General features: G+C 50.7%; 2 protein-coding genes across 9 annotated transcripts in view; both read left to right on the top strand.

Moving 5' to 3' along the window:
• Positions 1 to 17,988, top strand: part of LOC144817722 (homeobox protein not2-like) — a 1,386,394-nt gene that overhangs the window by 832,167 nt on the left and 536,239 nt on the right. The window lies entirely within an intron of this gene.
• On the top strand, positions 3,896 to 8,445 carry LOC144817723 (homeobox protein notochord-like). Its single transcript, XM_078674487.1, has 3 exons — positions 3,896 to 5,156; positions 6,276 to 6,460; positions 7,363 to 8,445. The coding sequence occupies exons 1-3, from the start codon at positions 4,868 to 4,870 to the stop codon at positions 7,585 to 7,587; spliced, it is 699 nt and encodes a 232-aa protein (XP_078530613.1). The 5' UTR covers positions 3,896 to 4,867; the 3' UTR covers positions 7,588 to 8,445.

Raw genomic sequence — 17,988 nt, 5'->3', positions numbered from 1 at the left:
CAATGGGGAGAATGAGTAGGTCCGCAAAGATCTGCGTTACCTACCCTTTTCACTATCTGCAAAAAGGGTGGTCTCTTCCCTGTTTGCAGACAGGGAATCTCCAGGAAACAATAGTTTTGCGAACAACAGTTCAGTTTCAAGTGATTATTGAGTGGGGGAGAAAAAATAAGCGCGGCTGCTTCCCTACCTATCCTCCACTGCTTGCAAAGAGAGAGCCCGTTGTTTCTCCGTTTGCAGACAGTGAATCTCCAAATAAATAAAAAGAGCAATACTAGTATTTTTAAACAAACAAGCAATCAAGCAATTTTTTCGCAACTTGTCGTGGTAACACGACCTTACCCGGACCGCATGGACAGTTTCCTGTCTTCCGAATCCAGCGCCCGATCGTCCTCTCTTCTCCGTTATCCTCGCGGCACTCCTGATGGTTCCCAGTCAGGACCGTAGATCACTCGAGAGAGGTCTGTTCGGAACCAGTGAAGTTCGGATGATCGGCTGTCAGACGAGGGTCTATCGGACAGACGCGTTCCCGATCGTTGCAGTCATTCACTCTGTCGTCGGGACCTCTCCCACTGGATCCACGAGTCGCTGATGGGCCCCACGCTTGGGACGCCAATTGTTGAAAATAATTGGGGGGCACTACCAACCAGAATATAAGATCCTTAAGTATTGCCCGGCGGTGTCGCCTCTTGAACCCACAAAAAAGTTAAACTATTGAAGAGGCAGGCGCTGGAGTCTGGAAGGCAGGAAACAAGGTTTTTATTCTCTCCGGAGGAGAACACAACGAAACGGACAGAAGGTATCGTTCTGAGGTGCTCTAACTGCATCCCTGAGGCCTGGCCTCTTATACACACGTTTATCTGTTTATTGCATGTAACACATTCTCGTCGATACTTTGATGTACGGAAAGACATCCTCAGAATCCCCCCCTTCCCAGCCCGTTCCCACGCAAGGTTACAGTGGAAGTCCCCGCCCCGTTCACAACAGGTGATGATCATCGCGCAGCTGGATATTCCGCCGATTCACGGTGTGTGTGGGGTTCGATCGGATCTCGTGGGATGGGGGGGGCTTTGATCATCTCGGGGGTCCTTTGAGGAGGGAAGCTTTCTATTGTACGGGGAGGGGCATGGGATTGGTATCGGCAGAGCTGGGTGTCGGCCTGGGAACGGGGAAGACAAACGGGCACACGGGGAAAAGGGGTTTGCATCAAAGGGCCGGGGATCATAAATGGGAAGAAGGGAGGTGTTGCGCTGGGAACAAGACGAGGGCCTGGGGCAGAGCAGCGCCGAAGAGGGGTTTTATGATTCGCGGCAGGTGCAGGCAGGGGGGTTGTCAGCGAAGCTAGGAGGGAGAGAGGCGCGCTGGCTCTCGGCGAGAGCAGGGAAGCCATGGCGCCCAAAATGGCGGCTGTTTTACGCGCACAAAAGGTTTAAGGAGAGCAAGAGGGCGCCGATAATGTTGACGGTTTCAGCCCAACTTTTAACATTGCTGTGGTTGAGGATCTAAGCCAGGGCAGGGTCTGAGGAGAGTTGCTGTTGTTGAGGATCTAAGCCAGGGCAGGCTCTGAGGAGAGTTGTTGTGGTTGAGGATCTAAGCCACGGCAGAGTCTGGGGTGAGTTGCTGCGGTTGAGGATCTAAGCCAGGGCGGAGTCTGAGGAGAGTTGCTGTGGTTGAGTATCTAAGCCAGGGTAGAGTCTGAGGTGAGTTGCTGTGGTCGAGGATCTAAGCCAGGGCAGAGTCTGAGGAGAGTTACTGTGGTCGAGGATCTAAGCCAGGGCAGGGCAGAGTCTGAGGTGAGTTGCTGCGGTTGAGGATCTAAGCCAGGGCAGACTCTGAGGAGAGTTGCTGTGGTTGAGTATCTTTAAGCCAGGGTAAAGTCTGAGGTGAGTTGCTGTGGTCGAGGATCTAAGCCAGGGCAGGGTCTGAGGAGAGTTACTGTGGTCGAGGATCTAAGCCAGGGCAGGGCAGAGTCTGAGGTGAGTTGCTGCGATTGAGGATCTAAGCCAGGGCAGGGTCTGAGGAGAGTTGCTGCGGTTGAGGATCTAAGCCAGGGCAGGGTCTGAGCAGAGTTGCTGCGGTTGAGTATCGAAGCCAGGGCAGAGTCTGGGGTGAGTTGCTGTGGTTGAGGATCTAAGCCAGGGCAGAGTCTGAGGAGAGTTACTGTGGTCGAGGATCTAAGCCAGGGCAGGGCAGAGTCTGAGGTGAGTTGCTGCGGTTGAGGATCTAAGCCAGGGCAGAGTCTGAGGAGAGTTGCTGTGGTTGAGTATCTTTAAGCCAGGGTAAAGTCTGAGGTGAGTTGCTGTGGTCGAGGATCTAAGCCAGGGCAGGGCAGAGTCTGAGGTGAGTTGCTGCGATTGAGGATCTAAGCCAGGGCAGGGTCTGAGGAGAGTTGCTGCGGTCGAGGATCTAAGCCAGGGCAGGGCAGAGTCTGAGGTGAGTTGCTGCGGTTGAGGATCTAAGCCAGGGCAGAGTCTGAGGAGAGTTGCTGTGGTTGAGTATCTGTAAGCCAGGGCAGAGTCTGGGGTGAGTTGCTGTGGTCGAGGATCTAAGCCAGGGCAGGGTCTAAGGAGAGTTACTGTGGTCGAGGATCTAAGCCAGGGCAGGGCAGAGTCTGAGGTGAGTTGCTGTGGTTGAGGATCTAAGCCAGGGCAGGGTCTGAGGAGAGTTGCTGCGGTTGAGGATCTAAGCCAGGGCAGGGTCTGAGCAGAGTTGCTGCGGTTGAGTATCGAAGCCAGGGCAGAGTCTGGGGTGAGTTGCTGTGGTTGAGGATCTAAGCCAGGGCAGAGTCTGAGGTGAGTTGCTGTGGTTGAGGATCTAAGCCAGGGCGGGGTCGGAGGTGAGTTGCTGTGGTTGAGGATCTAAGCCAGGGCAGAGTCTGAGTAGAGTTGCTGCGGTTGAGGATCTAAGCCAGGGCGGAGTCTGAGGAGAGTTGCTGTGGTTGAGTATCTTTAAGCCAGGGTAAAGTCTGAGGTGAGTTGCTGTGGTCGAGGATCTAAGCCAGGGCAGGGCAGAGTCTGAGGTGAGTTGCTGCGATTGAGGATCTAAGCCAGGGCAGGGTCTGAAGTGAGTTGCTGCGGTTGAGGATCTAAGCCAGGGCAGGGTCTGAAGTGAGTTGCTGCGGTTGAGGATCTAATCCAGGGCAGAGTCTGAGGAGAGTTGCTGCGGTTGAGGATCTAAGCCAGGGCAGGGTCTGAAGTGAGTTGCTGCGGTTGAGGATCTAATCCAGGGCAGAGTCTGAGGAGAGTTGCTGCGGTTGAGGATCTAAGCCAGGGCAGGGTCTGAGGTGAGTTGCTGCGGTTGAGGATCTAATCCAGGGCAGAGTCTGAGGAGAGTTGCTGCGGTTGAGGATCTAAGCCAGGGCAGGGTCTGAGGTGAGTTGCTGCGGTTGAGTATCTAAGCCAGGGCAGAGTCTGGGGTGAGTTGCTGTGGTTGAGGATCTAAGCCAGGGCAGGGTCTGAGGAGAGTTGCTGTGGTTGAGGATCTAAGCCAGGGCGGAGTCTGGGGTGAGTTGCTGCGGTTGAGGATCTAAGCCAGGGCAGGGTCTGGGTTGAGTTGCTGTGGTTGAGGATCTAAGCCAGGGCAGGGTCTGAGGAGAGTTGCTGTGGTTGAGTATCTAAGCCAGGGCAGGCTCTGAGGTGAGTTGCTGTGGTTGAGAATCTAAGCCAGGGCAGAGTCTGAGGTGAGTTGCTGCGGTTGAGGATCTAAGCCAGGGCAGGGTCTGGGTTGAGTTGCTGTGGTTGAGGATCTAAGCCAGGGCAGGGTCTGAGGAGAGTTGCTGTGGTTGAGTATCTAAGCCAGGGCAGGCTCTGAGGTGAGTTGCTGTGGTTGAGAATCTAAGCCAGGGCAGGCTCTGAGGAGAGTTGCTGTGGTTGAAGATCTAAGCCAGGCCAGAGTCTGAGGAGAGTTGCTGCGGTTGAGGATCTAAGCCAGGGCAGGGTCTGAGGTGAGTTGCTGTGGTTGAGTATCTAATCCAGGGCAGAGTCTGAGGAGAGTTGCTGTGGTTGAGGATCTAAGCCAGGGCAGGGTCTGAAGTGAGTTGCTGCGGTTGAGGATCTAATCCAGGGCAGAGTCTGAGGTGAGTTGAGGTTTTACGTCAGCGCCTGAGCCAGCTCGAGGGAGTTGTGGTCTGTCTCAGTCACAGGGCCGGGGTCAGGGTTGAGTTGCAGTTTTATCTCAGTATTGTCAGTGTCTGTGGTAAAGCATTTAGTTGTTGTGTCATTGTGGTTTTGTATCAGTGCCAGGCCTGGAGTTCGTGGTGAGCGTTGGGTTTACATCAGTGCCATGGCCAGAGTAATTGTAGTCGAGTACGAAGGTGAGGACTGGGGTCTGTGGTGACTCGTGTGTGTTTATCGGGGTGGTCCTGAAGTTGTGTTTTTTGCCTCTGTGCCAGGACGCGGGTCCGCGGTGAGTTGTGATTTTGCCCCAGCGCCATGTCTCGTGTCTGTCGTGACAGTTTTAGATGTTGTGCCAGCCCTCGAGTTTCGATCTGTGTGTCGCTGGTTTCGGTGCTGCTCTGGTTTGGGTGGGGTGCTTGTTAATCAGGACAGGGACGGAGGTGTGAAGGGTGTAAAGTTTAGTCCCAGGCCCGCTCAGTGGTGCTCAGCGCGCCCTCTGGTGGTCCTCGGCGGCAGCGCGCCCAGCATGGCTCTAGTGGGGCCATTGGCACCCCAGCGGGGCTCCGGCCTTCCGTTAATTGCCTCTTTCTAGTTGGGGCGGCTGCTGGTTGGTCAGGCTGCTGGGGGTTGTTTGTAGAGGGCTTCGGGTCCTGCATAAAAGGTCGAGACGAGCCCTGTGCCTCTTCAGATCTGCCGTGCACCAGAGAAGCGCACACACTCACTCACTCACTCCCTCCAGCCCGGACACCCCGAGGATGATGATGATGGCTCAGCAGCTGCCGTCCTGGGCCCTGCAGCCTCCGACCAAAGCCTACTCGCAGCCCATGCCACCCTGGACCTCTCAACTGCAGGCCAAAGCCCCCCAGCCTGGGAAATCCTTCACCATCGAGGCCCTGCTGGGCAGAGCGGACCCGCCTGCGCCGCCAGCCAGGGCCAGCCCTGCCCGCTGGGGCTGGGAGGGCAGCTGGCTCCCCAGAGCCCCCGTCCTGCAGCCGCAGCCGCTCTACCCGCTCTGCTATCCTCCCGGAGCGCTCTTCAGCACAGGTGAGGCCCGGCCCGACTCCGCACTGCTGCTCCCGCGTGTCATCCGTCACTCACTCCGCCCTCCACCCTGCCTGTCCGGCTGTCTCACTAACGTGTCCACCCTGCCTGTCCGGCTGTCTCCACCCTGTCTGTCCTGCTGTCTCGCTAACGTGTCCACCCTGCCTGTCCTGCTGTCTCACTAACGTGTCCACCCCACTGTCCACCCTGCCTGTCCTTCTGTCTCAGTAACGTGTCCACCCTGCCTGTCCTGCTGTGTCACTAACGTGTCCACCCTGCCTGTCCTGCTGTGTCACTAACGTGTCCACCCTGCCTGTCCTTCTGTCTCAGTAACGTGTCCACCCTGCCTGTCCTGCTGTGTCACTAACGTGTCCACCCTGCCTGTCCTTCTGTCTCAGTAACGTGTCCACCCTGCCTGTCCTTCTGTCTCAGTAACGTGTCCACCCTGCCTGTCCTGCTGTCTCACCAACGTGTCCACCCTGCCTGTCCTGCTGTCTCACTAACGTATCCTCTCCACTCTCTCTTCACCCTTCACTCTTGGACCTCACATGCGTGCCCTTCCTCCACACTGGGTGCCCTTTCACCTCTGACCGCTGTCCTCAGCCTCGTGCCGTGTGCCTGCTGCCTCCTCGTTTAATAGTAATTCCCTGTTGTGTAGCGCGGCACGTTATAGCTCCTATAATACTACCTGTGTGTACGGGGTAAACGTGTCTGTCCTCCGGTGTGTGCGCCCGCAATGCTCTGATCTCTGCGTGCTTTAAATGTGTCTTTCATTCTCTGCTCCGGCCTCCTGTACATGGTAATAGTTTCTGGTGGTCTGGTGTGTGATGCTGTCAGTCCTGCGTGCCTCCTCTGCCTGCCTGCTCTTTAAATGTGTCTTTCATTCTCTGCTCCGGCCTCCTGTACATGGTAATAGTTTCTGGTGGTCTGGTGTGTGATGCTGTCAGTCCTGCGTGCCTCCTCTGCCTGCCTGCTCTTTAAATGTGTCTTTCATTCTCTGCTCCGGCCTCCTGTACATGGTAATGGTTTTGTGGTGGTCTGGTGTGTGATGCTGTCGGTCCTGCGTGCCTCCTGCGTGCGGTGCTCTCTTCCGTCTCTCACCAGCCTCTCTCTTTCCCACAGGACACCCCGTGCCCCAGTACTGCTACCCCGCCCTGAGCTCCAGGGCCGGCAAGTGCAAGCGGATCCGCACCATCTTCAGCCCCGAGCAGCTCTCCCGCCTGGAGCAGGAGTTCTCCCGCCAGCAGTACATGGTGGGCAGCGAGAGGTTCCTGCTGGCGGCGTCCCTGCGGCTGAGCGAGGCGCAGGTGAGTGGTGCCAAGCGCGGCCCGCCCGGGCACACACACACGACTGACAGCCAAGACCCTGGACCCACTGACACACGTGCAAACTCACACACACGTCAGCCCCGCCCGTGGACCCACTGACACATGCATACATTAATATAATGTATATACTCGCATACAGCTGTGAACCCTGCCCTTGAACCCACTGACACATTTGCACACGTGCATACATTCATACATACCCGAGTCAACCCTGCTCGTGCACCCACTGACACACGTGCAAACACACACACCTGTCAACCCCGCCCATAAACTCACTGACACACGTGCAAACACACACACACCTGTCAACCCCGCCCATAAACTCACTGACACACGTGCAAACAGTCATACACACAAACCCCTGTCATCCCCTCATCATACACCTACTAACTCGGGGGTCGCTGAGTCCAGTAATAGATGGAAATGCACCTGCTGCAGAGTTACAAACGTGTGCGTCCCGCTTTCAGGCAGCAATACACATGCCATGATAACTCTAGGGGTTAATGTTCCTGTTAGAAAGAGAGCGCGTAGTTTTCGCTAGTGGCAGCTTCTTTCGCCACAAAGTAGCACAGAAGGTTAATATGCCTGCTGCAAAGAACAGATCTGTGTTTTATGGGGAAGACTGAGCCAGCCTTTATCGGCGCTTTAAAGTAGCGCAGTGCGTGTGCGAGGGGCTAAGGAGAGATAAGGGCACTCTGGCGGGGTGAGGGAATCCGAGGAGGTCATTGGGTGCGGGAGGGGTGGGGGCGAGTTCATCGCACTGGGGCAGGCAGACACAAACATTGCGTTGCTTCGAGGCGCTGTGCAGCGCGCCCACCAGGGGCTTGGAAGCCCCTCTGGTCAGTGTCTAACCCCCTCCTCTCCTCTCCTCTCCTCCGCAGGTCAAGGTCTGGTTCCAGAACCGGCGCATCAAGTGGCGCAAGCAGAGCGTGGAGCAGCAGCAGGCCAAGCTGGCCAGGCTGGGCCTGGCACCCCCTCGGGGGGACCCGGAGGACCCCCGCACAGACACCTCGGAGGACGAGCTGGCCCGCCAGAGGGCCCGGGGCCACAGCTCGGACGACTCCGACTGCGAGCTGGACGACACGCTCTCCCAGAGCTCCGTGTAGAGAGGACAGGCTGGCACCGCAGCTTACAGGCTCCCGGAAAGGCTGGCACCGCCGCTCAGAAGCTCCCGGAAAGGCTGGCACCGCAGCTTACAGGCTCCCGGAAAGGCTGGCACCGCCGCTCAGAAGCTCCCGGAAAGGCTGGCACCGCCGCTCACAGGCTCCCGGAAAGGCTGGCACCGCCGCTCACAGGCTCCCGGACAAGCTGGCACCGCAGCTTAAAGGCTCCTGGACAAGCTGGCATCACAGACCGAGTCCTGGACAAGCTGGCACCACAGCTCACAGACTGAGTCCTGGACAAGCTGGCACCACAGCTCACAGACTGGCACCGCCGCTCACAGGCTCCCGGAAAGGCCGGCACCGCCGCTCACAGGTTACCGGACAGGCTGGCACCGCAGTTTACAGGCTCCTGGATTAGCGGGCACCCCAGCTCACGGGATGAGTCCTGGACAGACTGGCACCGCCGCTCACAGGCTGAGTCCTGGACAGACTGGCACCGCCGCTCACAGGCTCCCGGACAGGCTGGCACCACAGCTCACGGGATGAGTCCTGGACAGACTGGCACCGCCGCTCACAGGCTCCCGGACTGTCACCTTAGTTTACAGACTATTGCGTGGACCCTGCCACCTAAACTTACATGCTCTTGAGGGTCCAATCACCGCAGTTTACAGAGGAGCCAGGATCCCTACAAAGACGTTAGGTCAAATAATGGCAATAGACCGCCCTCTGGCAACGGGGCCTTATTGACTGCTTAAGGCCCACACCGAGTGTCCCTCTCGACTGCCTTGTGCGGCTCCCTGCGGCATTGGCGAAGGACTGATTCTCACTCTCCCTCATTCCCTACCCCGTCATGCACAACGAATGCACTTTAATATTGTATTTTTTTTGCAAAGCAAAAATGTGTTGAAACTATAATTGTTTTAAAATAAAACACCTTTTATACTGAACTGTGACTGCCGCTGGTAACTGGGGGTTGTGGGGCGTAATCTCACCGTTCGGGTGGTGTGGTGTCCGGCATGGGTGGTGTGGCGCCTGGCATGGGTGGTGTGGCGCCTGGCATGGGTGGTGTGGCGCCTGGCATGGGTCGTGTGGCGCCTCCACTCAGGTGCTGTGCTTTATCCACCTGCACTTCTTGTTCTTGGAGTTGTTTCTAGGTCAGGTGGACTTGCAGGCCTCAGCATTCCAAGGGCTTCACAGCCAGGGCTGACCGATTGTGCCACAGATGGGGGGTCAGGGCGGGGTCACTTGGGGGCCACGGCAGCAGGTCAAGTCTCCCAGGTGGCTGCCGCTACTCTTGACGGCTGTAGGGGGCGCTCAGCACTTCTGCAGCCGCTGGGGGGGGCTGACCATTGTGATCAGCAGCCAGAAGCTATCGACCCAGATTAAAAGAGAACCCGCATGAATATTGTGTACCTGGGGGTGCCTAGAAGACCATGGCACCTACTCCACTTCCCAGGGGCAGCGCTAGTAAAAGGCTAGAGACAATTGCCCCCCAGATGATGACTGCAGTGCCACCGCTCTTTCGAGGGGTAGCATTTAACCCGAATCCAGAATATAGGTGACATTTTAAAGTCTGAGGCCAGTTGTCTACCTGCTTTGAGGCCAATCACGAGTCTACCATGACAAATAAATACGGCAAAGAAAATAACATTCAGGAAAAATGAAAACATCTGCAAAGGGCTTTCAACTTTCTAGGGCTGATGGAATCAGTGGCATTTAAGTAATAGTGAGTTGTACCCGATACAGTGAACGAATGCATTTATTTATTTGTTTCAATTAATTAAAATTGTTAGCAAAGGCTGAGCGTGGTGTCTCCATCCACACACCTTCTTGGATCATAAATAAAACATAATTATGTCATTTCATTTAGCAAATCAAGCAGTCACAAGCATGACATTAAGAGGCTGTAAAACATGTGATATATATTCACTGGTTTAAAACTGGGGTCAGCCTATAGCCCTTGGCTCGACCTTTATAAGTTCTTTAAGCTGGCGTGCATATTTCGCTAGTCTGTCCAGTTCAACCCAATACAAGCGGCAAGGAATTGATCCGGTTCCTCATATTACCACGGTTCGTTAGAAAGACCGATGGCCACATCTATGAAGCACTTTTGAGGTTGCAAACGCGCAACTTACAGAATTGGGCTGTTTGCGACTGCAAAAATGGTATAGTTTTATGTAGAAACGCCACACTGTGACTCTACAGAATCACAATTTGGGTTTGCAATTCAGTATTTTAAAGTGGCGTGCTTAGGAGCGTCCCTTCCAAATACCGAATCACAGTGGTGTGTTTTAATGTTTTACACCCAAATTCCGGTCGCAAAACATTATATATTTTTCCACCAATTCAGAACTGGTGGTGGTGATGTTTGCATTCCCAAATGGAAAGGAGTCCCGCTAGCGACCCCAGACTCTGAGACTGTTCAAGAATATTCTTTAAAAGTAGGAAGTAGTCCCACACGTGTTGTATTTAGGCCAAAGACTAGCGCAGCTGTCTGGTTTTCTTAAGACTTGTGGGCATTCTGAAACCTTCCCTGGGAATGCATTCCACTATTTTCTTACCAGTGCCCATGTGAGCGGAAAGGTGTAGGGTTTATTTTTTCTAGCACACAACAAAGATGAACTGTGCTGATGTTTCAGAATATATAATAAGATATGTACAAATGAAGCACATTATTTGGAAATCAATCAATCAAAGCTTTATTTCGATATAAAAAATATCTTAAATGCACATAACGATTAAAATACAATTTATTTGGGGTATTCCCAAGTGTGGTTGAACATATTTGAATACGAACAAATCAATACATTAGGTGATGAAATTTCCATGCCTTATCGTTTGTGCAGTAAAGCTGTATGTCGGTTCAAATGAAGCGGTAATTTCAACAGAAAATGTGTTGTCTGTAATGGCAGTGCACTACCACACCATATATGCTCACACTACGCCACTCCACTTTACACCACTGCACTCTACTTTACACCACTCCACACTAGAACATTCTACGCCCTTCCACTCTCTGTCACGCCACTCCACTCCTCTCCACTCCAAGACACTGCGCTGTTCCACTCTGCGTCACTCACTCCATGATACAACACGTGACTCTACTCTGCCCCTCTACTCCCCTCCACCCTATACCACTCCACTCCAATCTACCCCACTGTGCCCCACTTCAGTACAATCTGCCCCATTCCAATCTAAAACACTCTACTCTACCCCGCTCCTTCAATCCACCCCACTCCGATATGAAACACTCCACTCAATCTATTCCTATATATCCCACTACATTCTAATCCACTCTAGCCCAATGTACCCCAATCCACCTCAAGCCATCTCACTCCAATCTACCACACTCCACTCCTATTTAACACACTCATCCTAATTCAATCTACACACTCCAATCAACTCTACTCCACTTTACCCCACTCCACCCAACCCACTCTACCCCACTGCACTTCACCCCAATCTATTCTAGCCCAATGTGCACTCCAATCTACTCCACTCCACTCTGTTCTACCTCACTCTATTCGAGTCTACCCCACTCTACTCCTCCCAACCCACTCTACCCCCCTGCACTTTACCCCACTCTAATCTAGCCCAATCTACAACACTCCAATCTACTTCACTGCACTCAAATCTACCCCACATTTCTCCAGTCTACCTCACTCCATCCCAATCTACTCCACTCTACTCTACCCTACCCACTCCACACCACTTCACTCCAATCTATCCCACTATAGTGTAGACCAGTGATACTGTGGCCCTCCTTACCTTTAAACGCGGCCCCCTGGGCAGCAGCAGCACTGGGCTGCTGTTTACTCGACTCAGCACTAACATGAACACACATGTTAAATATACAGCAAGCACTTATTTAAAGGTTAATTGCAGTTAGGAAAAGGAAGTAACAATGCCCTTAACTTTAGGAAAACCTTCATTTTTAAAGACAGCCACGATATATATATGCTTTGCTTCCCCTGTACCCACTTTACACCCCCACTGGCATCTGTGCAGCCCTCGGTCACACCATAGACCATACTTTGCAGCCCCCGGGACAATGTTTGTGAGTATCCATGGTCTAGACAAATCTAGCCCACTCCACTTCAATCTACCCCGCTCCACTCTATTCCACCCCACTCCATTCCAACCTACCCTCCTTTAATCCACCCAATCCACCTCACTCCAATCTACCCTACTCCACTCCACTTCAATCTTCCCCGCTCCACTCTATTCCACCCCACCCCTCTCCATTCCAACCTACCCTCCTTTAATCCACCCAATCCACCTCACTCCAATCTGCCCTTCTCCACTTCAATCTACCCCACTCCACTCTATTCCACCCCACCCCTCTCCATTCCAACCTACCCTCCTTTAATCCACCCAATCCACCTCACTCCAATCTACCCTACTCCACTCCACTTCAATCTACCCCACTCCACTCTATTCCACCCCACCCCTCTCCATTCCAACCTACCCTCCTTTAATCCACCCAATCCACCTCACTCCAATCTACCCTACTCCACTCCACTTCAATCTTCCCCGCTCCACTCTATTCCACCCCACCCCTCTCCATTCCAACCTACCCTCCTTTAATCCACCCAATCCACCTCACTCCAATCTGCCCTACTCCACTTCAGTCTACCCCACTCTACACCACCCTAATCTACCCACCTCCACTCCACTCTAATCTATATATACCACTGCACTGCAATCTACCCCACAGGGGCGTACCTTCAGGGGTAGTGTTTGGGGTGTTAATATCCCCCTAAAAAATGTATTTTGTGATAAATAGTTTGGTGCAAGTGCTTTCAGTTGGGTATGATGAGCTGTCTGTCGTGTTTCACCAGGAATTTTTACACACACAAACTAAATCCCCCCCCCCCCCCCCCCACACTCCCTATCTCTGTTTGGAAAGAATTAATTTGTTGGGAAAATTTAACAAAATAATGTGTTTTCTCTCCCTTAGTACCTTTACCAATCTGCATTAATCTCATTTAAGGCCCTCTCGTGTCCTCTGCTTGACCCATAATGTATTCTAACATCATATTTACAAACTTTTTTGTGCCATGTTTTGTAACAAAAGTGACGCAAATTGACACAATCATTTTTTTCCTGATTTATTTTCCTGTGCAAAATGTGTTTTGACCTAAAAATGAACTGGAAAGTAATGCAAAAAAGCGATTAGCGCTGCAAACCTCCCTTAGCGCCATGGGGGCATTCAATGGGTGGTGCATGGGGGTTCACATGAAACTACCAATAGATTTTGACTCAAAACCCTATTTACAAAAAAAAAAGTAGAGTTTTGCATCAAAAATCAAATCGATTTCAAATAGGCCCTATCAAGGAAAAATACTTTTATTTCTCCTTTCTTTTCGACTTGGCATGTGTGCTGCACTGTACAGCACATATTCAAAGTAGGAAACGTTTTAAAGTTAGTCTAAGCATTGCATTTTGTACTGGAACGGTATCTATGGTGCAAATGGTGCTCCCCAATTGTGCACCGGTGCTAGAGAGACGGGAGGAGAGTTCCAGGTCTCTGTAAATTTGGGGCGCTCCTTATGCAGCACAGGAAAGCATTTTTGGCTGCTGCGCTGGCCTGCATGAGAATTTGGTAAATAGGCCCCTATGTGTCAGTGTGATTGTTGGGAAATTTGAAGCTCACACCCCCCACTCCTACTGACTAAGCCACGCCCCTGCTACCCTACTCCACTCTACCCCAATCTACTCCTCTCCAATCTACCCCACGCCACTCCTATTTACTCCACTCCAATCTACACCACTTCAAACCAGCCAATCTACCCCACTCCACTTAAATCTACGCCACTCCACTCCAATCTACACCACTCCAATCCACCCCCTACACTTAATCTACCTGACCCCACTCCACACTAATCTACTCCACTCCAGTTTACTCGACTCCACTCCAGTCTACTTCACTTCACTTCAGCACCTCACTCTTCCTCAATCTGCTCCACTCCACACAAGCCTACCACAATATACTCCACTCCACTCCACTCTATCCTAATCTACCACAATCTACCCTACTCATATCTACCCCAATCCAATCGGGGTCAGACTGGAAAGCAAAAGCAGCCCTGGCAAATTTCTGAGATCAGCTCCTGGTTAGCCCCTGGAGGCTGGAAACGCTTTCTTGCTGCATTTGTTAATGGGGTTGATATTGCAGCTCTGCTGCAAGACCGGCCCCCAGTAACAAACAGACCTCCACTGCTGTAAAACCAGCCCCCACCGTTCCAGCCTCCCGGGGAAACGCCCAATGCACGGTATGGCCAGTCCAGCCCTGACTCCAATTTACCTAAATCCACACCAGTCTACTCCACTCCAATCTACCCTTCCCCACTTCATTTTACCCCACTCCCATCTGCCCCTCTCCGGTCTACCCCAATTCAATCTATCCCACCTCAATCTACCCCACTCCATCCCGATTTACCCAACTCAACTCCAATCTACCCCACTCTACTCCACTTCAGTCTACCCGACTCTACCCCAATCTACTCCATTCCAATGTACCACAATCTATCCCACCCCATTCCACGGCACTAACTTTTAGCCATGGTGAACAACAGCCACACTGGTGAACAACATGGCTGAGACACGTTGCCAAAGGCAACAGCTCTCACATAGGCGAGACCTATTGAATTTGGCAAAGAAAGATTAATTAATTTATAACCAGTCACCAACATTGTTGTCTGCTGACTCCAGCAGGCCACCATCCCTGTGAAGGCTATCATTTCTAATGGGTCGCAAACTGTGACCTTCCTCATTAATATTCATGAGGTAGGTTGATTTGCAACCCAATAGGAATCAGTAATGTAAAAATAAAAGTTTCATACATTAGGAATAGCAATTTCCTAACTGCGATTCAGAGAAAATCACAATTTGTAATCACTATTCTCAATCGCTCTTTCCAGTGTTAGTACATCTGGCCCTGAGCATCTTAACACACCTTTGGACATTTTTCATTAATACAATCAGATCACTTTTTCGCACCATGCACAAGAGATGTGGGTTTTGGAAATAAATAAATCTGTCATTTCCCCTCCCATTCCATTAAGAACTTTATGTTCTTAAGGTGGAGCTGTAGTAACCAGTAGTGGCTGGTCGGAAATGTTATACCCAAGTATAATTCATGAACAAGTGCAGTAAGTGATCCAGAACTTACAAAGGTGTGGGAGGGATTCAGCGATAGAGGCACGGAAACCCAAATAGGGATCACATGAGAGTAGGTAAGGGGGAGGCAGCCACAAGAGAATCTGATGGGATGGTAAAAAGGAGCACACAGGCAACTATAGTAGGTTCTCATCCCTTTAGTACTACCTACATGTGAAGTACGCAAGCTCTCCTGCCTTTGAACCCTGAAAAGAATCCTAGGTCTCTCGTGTCCCCCACACACACACCTCTGCTACCCTTGTGCCATCAAGCAAATCTCTTGGCATGTATGTACTGCACACACACATACACTTCAGACCTTTGTCCTCTGTGCTGTTTCTTCCTGGGAGGCATGTGCTCATTCCTCTGCCACTCGTGCCATGAAAACACACTTTTGCCACGCACCTGTCGATCAACCTACCACTCCTGACATTTGATTGCCCAATGCTTTTGCTTTCTGCGGGCCATACATATGCAAGAGCCATGGAAACATTCTCTTGCCGCCAATATGCTACCCTCACACTCTGCTTACATCTTACACTTTTTTTCTTAGGAGCCATGTGCATATGCTTCTGACATCTTCTCTCTACTCAGATGCCCACTTCACCCTCCCTCGGTAGCTGTGGAAAATGGCAGGCAGACAAGTAGTGTGTGGAATTGTTGATTAAGGCCCATACCTATATACCATGTGCAGCACGAGTTTTCACTCTTAGATTAGGAAAAATTGGACATGAGGTGCCCACTACACAGACATTCACAGAAGGATCCTTTGAGAGGCATAAGTTCCCTCACACTTTGTTCCTTCTGACTTCTCTGCCTACCCCATCATCTCCAATATAGGCGTCTTTACTTGTAAGCCATGCTCATGGTTTCCAAAAAGTACATCACAGTGGGATCAATGATGTCCTCTTCCATCAGGATAGGCTTGTCTTGGCTGCTTTAGGAAGTTTGCGGACAAAGCCGCTAATCTCACTTCAGCACTGATGTCCACTGGAGGCTGCAGGGGAAAAGAGCAAGGTGACAGTGGCGGCACTGGTTGTTGCAGTTTACTTAGAGCAGGGCCCCAAGTGTCCAATAGAAGCCTGACTGTAGTAGTGTAGCCAGTGTGTCATGGGTTCTCCTGCAAGTTTTCTCGTGAAAAAGCGGCGTGGGCCTCGAAACGCGTCGAGCAGTGGTGCTGGAGATACTGCTATGAAAATAAAACCATAACGAACACAAACTGAGTATTGGTGATCTATGGTGGAGAGAGCTGGGAGTGCGCAGGATACTTTTTGCACGCATGCAAAAAAAACAGATGCATATATATATATATATATATATATATATATATATGACCAAGAGCCAGTCGGCTCGAAACGCGGCTTATTTTTTGCCCGTGAATAAATATCAATTTCTCAACTGTGATCGGTGTGGCTCGTGCTTGTAGGAATACCGTAAAACAAGCTTGCTGGTGGATATATATATATATATAGTTGAAGGAGAACTGAATGTAACCCCTTTGGATTTTCAGGGGGAGATCAAATTAGCGCACATGATAACGCGACAAAGAGGAAGAGGCAGAGCCAATACTTGGGGAAGAGAACAACGTCCACCAAAGAAACCCCCGACAAACCAAAAACCAGAAGGGGTGGAAAAAGAAGCAAAACCAAAGCGAGGCAAAGGAAAGCCAAAATAAAGGTGAAGAAACAACTGTCCGTGCCTAACATAGTGGTAAACCTATCTAATAAACAACTATCGGACAGCCACCTAAAACTCCTAAATAAGGGTCTCTCTTTTTGCCCGACAAAGACTATGAATGTACCGAATGCTCGCATTGACCTCTATAGATTTTGCAGGAAGGTGAAACTTAAAAAACACTTTGCTGAAAAAACTCGATATAACAATAACAAGAGAACATGTGCCCCTGATACCAACAAATTAACAGCAGTTACACAGAGGGACTTAACTGCCATGATAACCTTAACATCTATTAAAGAAACACCCTCCGACAGCCAAAGGGACAATACAATCACCTCTGAAATGGAAATCAATTTCTGTGAAAACATTGGCCTACCTACCAACTTAGGTGGAAACAGTGGATTGAAAAGAGCTTCTAAATTTTGTCCACAATTTCCTCCTGGGAATAAAGTCGATTTATTTCAAGAACTTATGGTGGAGGAGATAATGAAAATTTCGGACAAATCCACAAGAAATGGACAAAGTGGAAAACTAAATCTTTCTCTGGAAGAACAAAAAGCAATGATGGACTTGAAAAATGATGTGTCTATAATCATAAAAGCCTCAGACAAAGGGGGTAACCTCGTTATTCAAAATGTTGCGGATTATATTGAAGAAGCAAATCGACAACTCCTTATCCAGGAACACTATGAAAAGCTAAGTACAAATCCATTGGAGATATGGACAAATGAATATCACTCAAAGTTGTTAACCTGGAAAGACAGGGGTCTCCTAGACTTCGACGAGTACAACTACTTGAAAACGAATAACCCGATTATGGCCACCATATATTTTCTACCGAAAATCCACAAGTCACTAGATCATCCACCAGGGAGACCCATCGTGAGTTCAATAGGGTCTCTACTAGAATCCACCTCAAGATTCATAGATATCTTTTTGATGCACTATGTGACCAACCTACCATCTTTCCTAAGGGACACAATGGATTTTTTGCAAAGAATATCAATTTGTGAATGGAAGTCAACCTATCAAATGGCAACAATCGATGTCACATCGCTATACACCTCAATACGCCATGAGGATGGCATTGAGGCTGTGAAAGAAATCCTCAAGACACGATCTGTGAATTTTCTAGAACATTCAAATATGCTACTGGAGATGCTCCAATACTGCCTGACACATAATGCGTTCCTGTTCCTGGGAGATACATATCTCCAGAAACAGGGGACAGCAATGGGGACATCATTTGCACCCACATATGCGAACATACTGATGGGGGCATGGGAAACTGAGGTGATCAAGAGAGATCAAGAGAACTCAGATGGGCCGAAAATTAAATTGTGGTGTCGTTTCATTGACGACTTGTTCGTCATTTGGGACGGAGATGAGAACTCACTGAAAAGATTCATTGACACCTTGGATAAAAACAGATACAGTTTGAAATTTACATCCACGACTAGCACCCATTCTCTGATATTCCTTGATGTGGAAATATTCATTATGAACAATAAACTTTGCTCCAAAATCCACAGAAAACCAACAGCATGCAATAGCATTCTACACGCT

Source organism: Lissotriton helveticus, chromosome 2_1 (genome assembly GCF_964261635.1).
Source record: "Lissotriton helveticus chromosome 2_1, aLisHel1.1, whole genome shotgun sequence".
Classification (NCBI taxonomy): Eukaryota; Metazoa; Chordata; class Amphibia; order Caudata; family Salamandridae; genus Lissotriton; species Lissotriton helveticus.
Note: the sequence above shows the minus strand (reverse complement) of the source record. Positions and strands in the feature narration are given on the sequence as shown.

Excerpts from the sequence above, each read along its gene's own strand:
- LOC144817723 (XM_078674487.1), top strand. The coding sequence starts at position 4,868 with ATGATGATGATGGCTCAGCAGCTGCCGTCCTGGGCCCTGCAGCCTCCG. Across the intron at positions 5,157-6,275 it reads CGGAGCGCTCTTCAGCACAG|GACACCCCGTGCCCCAGTAC; the intron begins GTGAGGCCCGGC and ends TCTTTCCCACAG. Across the intron at positions 6,461-7,362 it reads TGCGGCTGAGCGAGGCGCAG|GTCAAGGTCTGGTTCCAGAA; the intron begins GTGAGTGGTGCC and ends TCTCCTCCGCAG.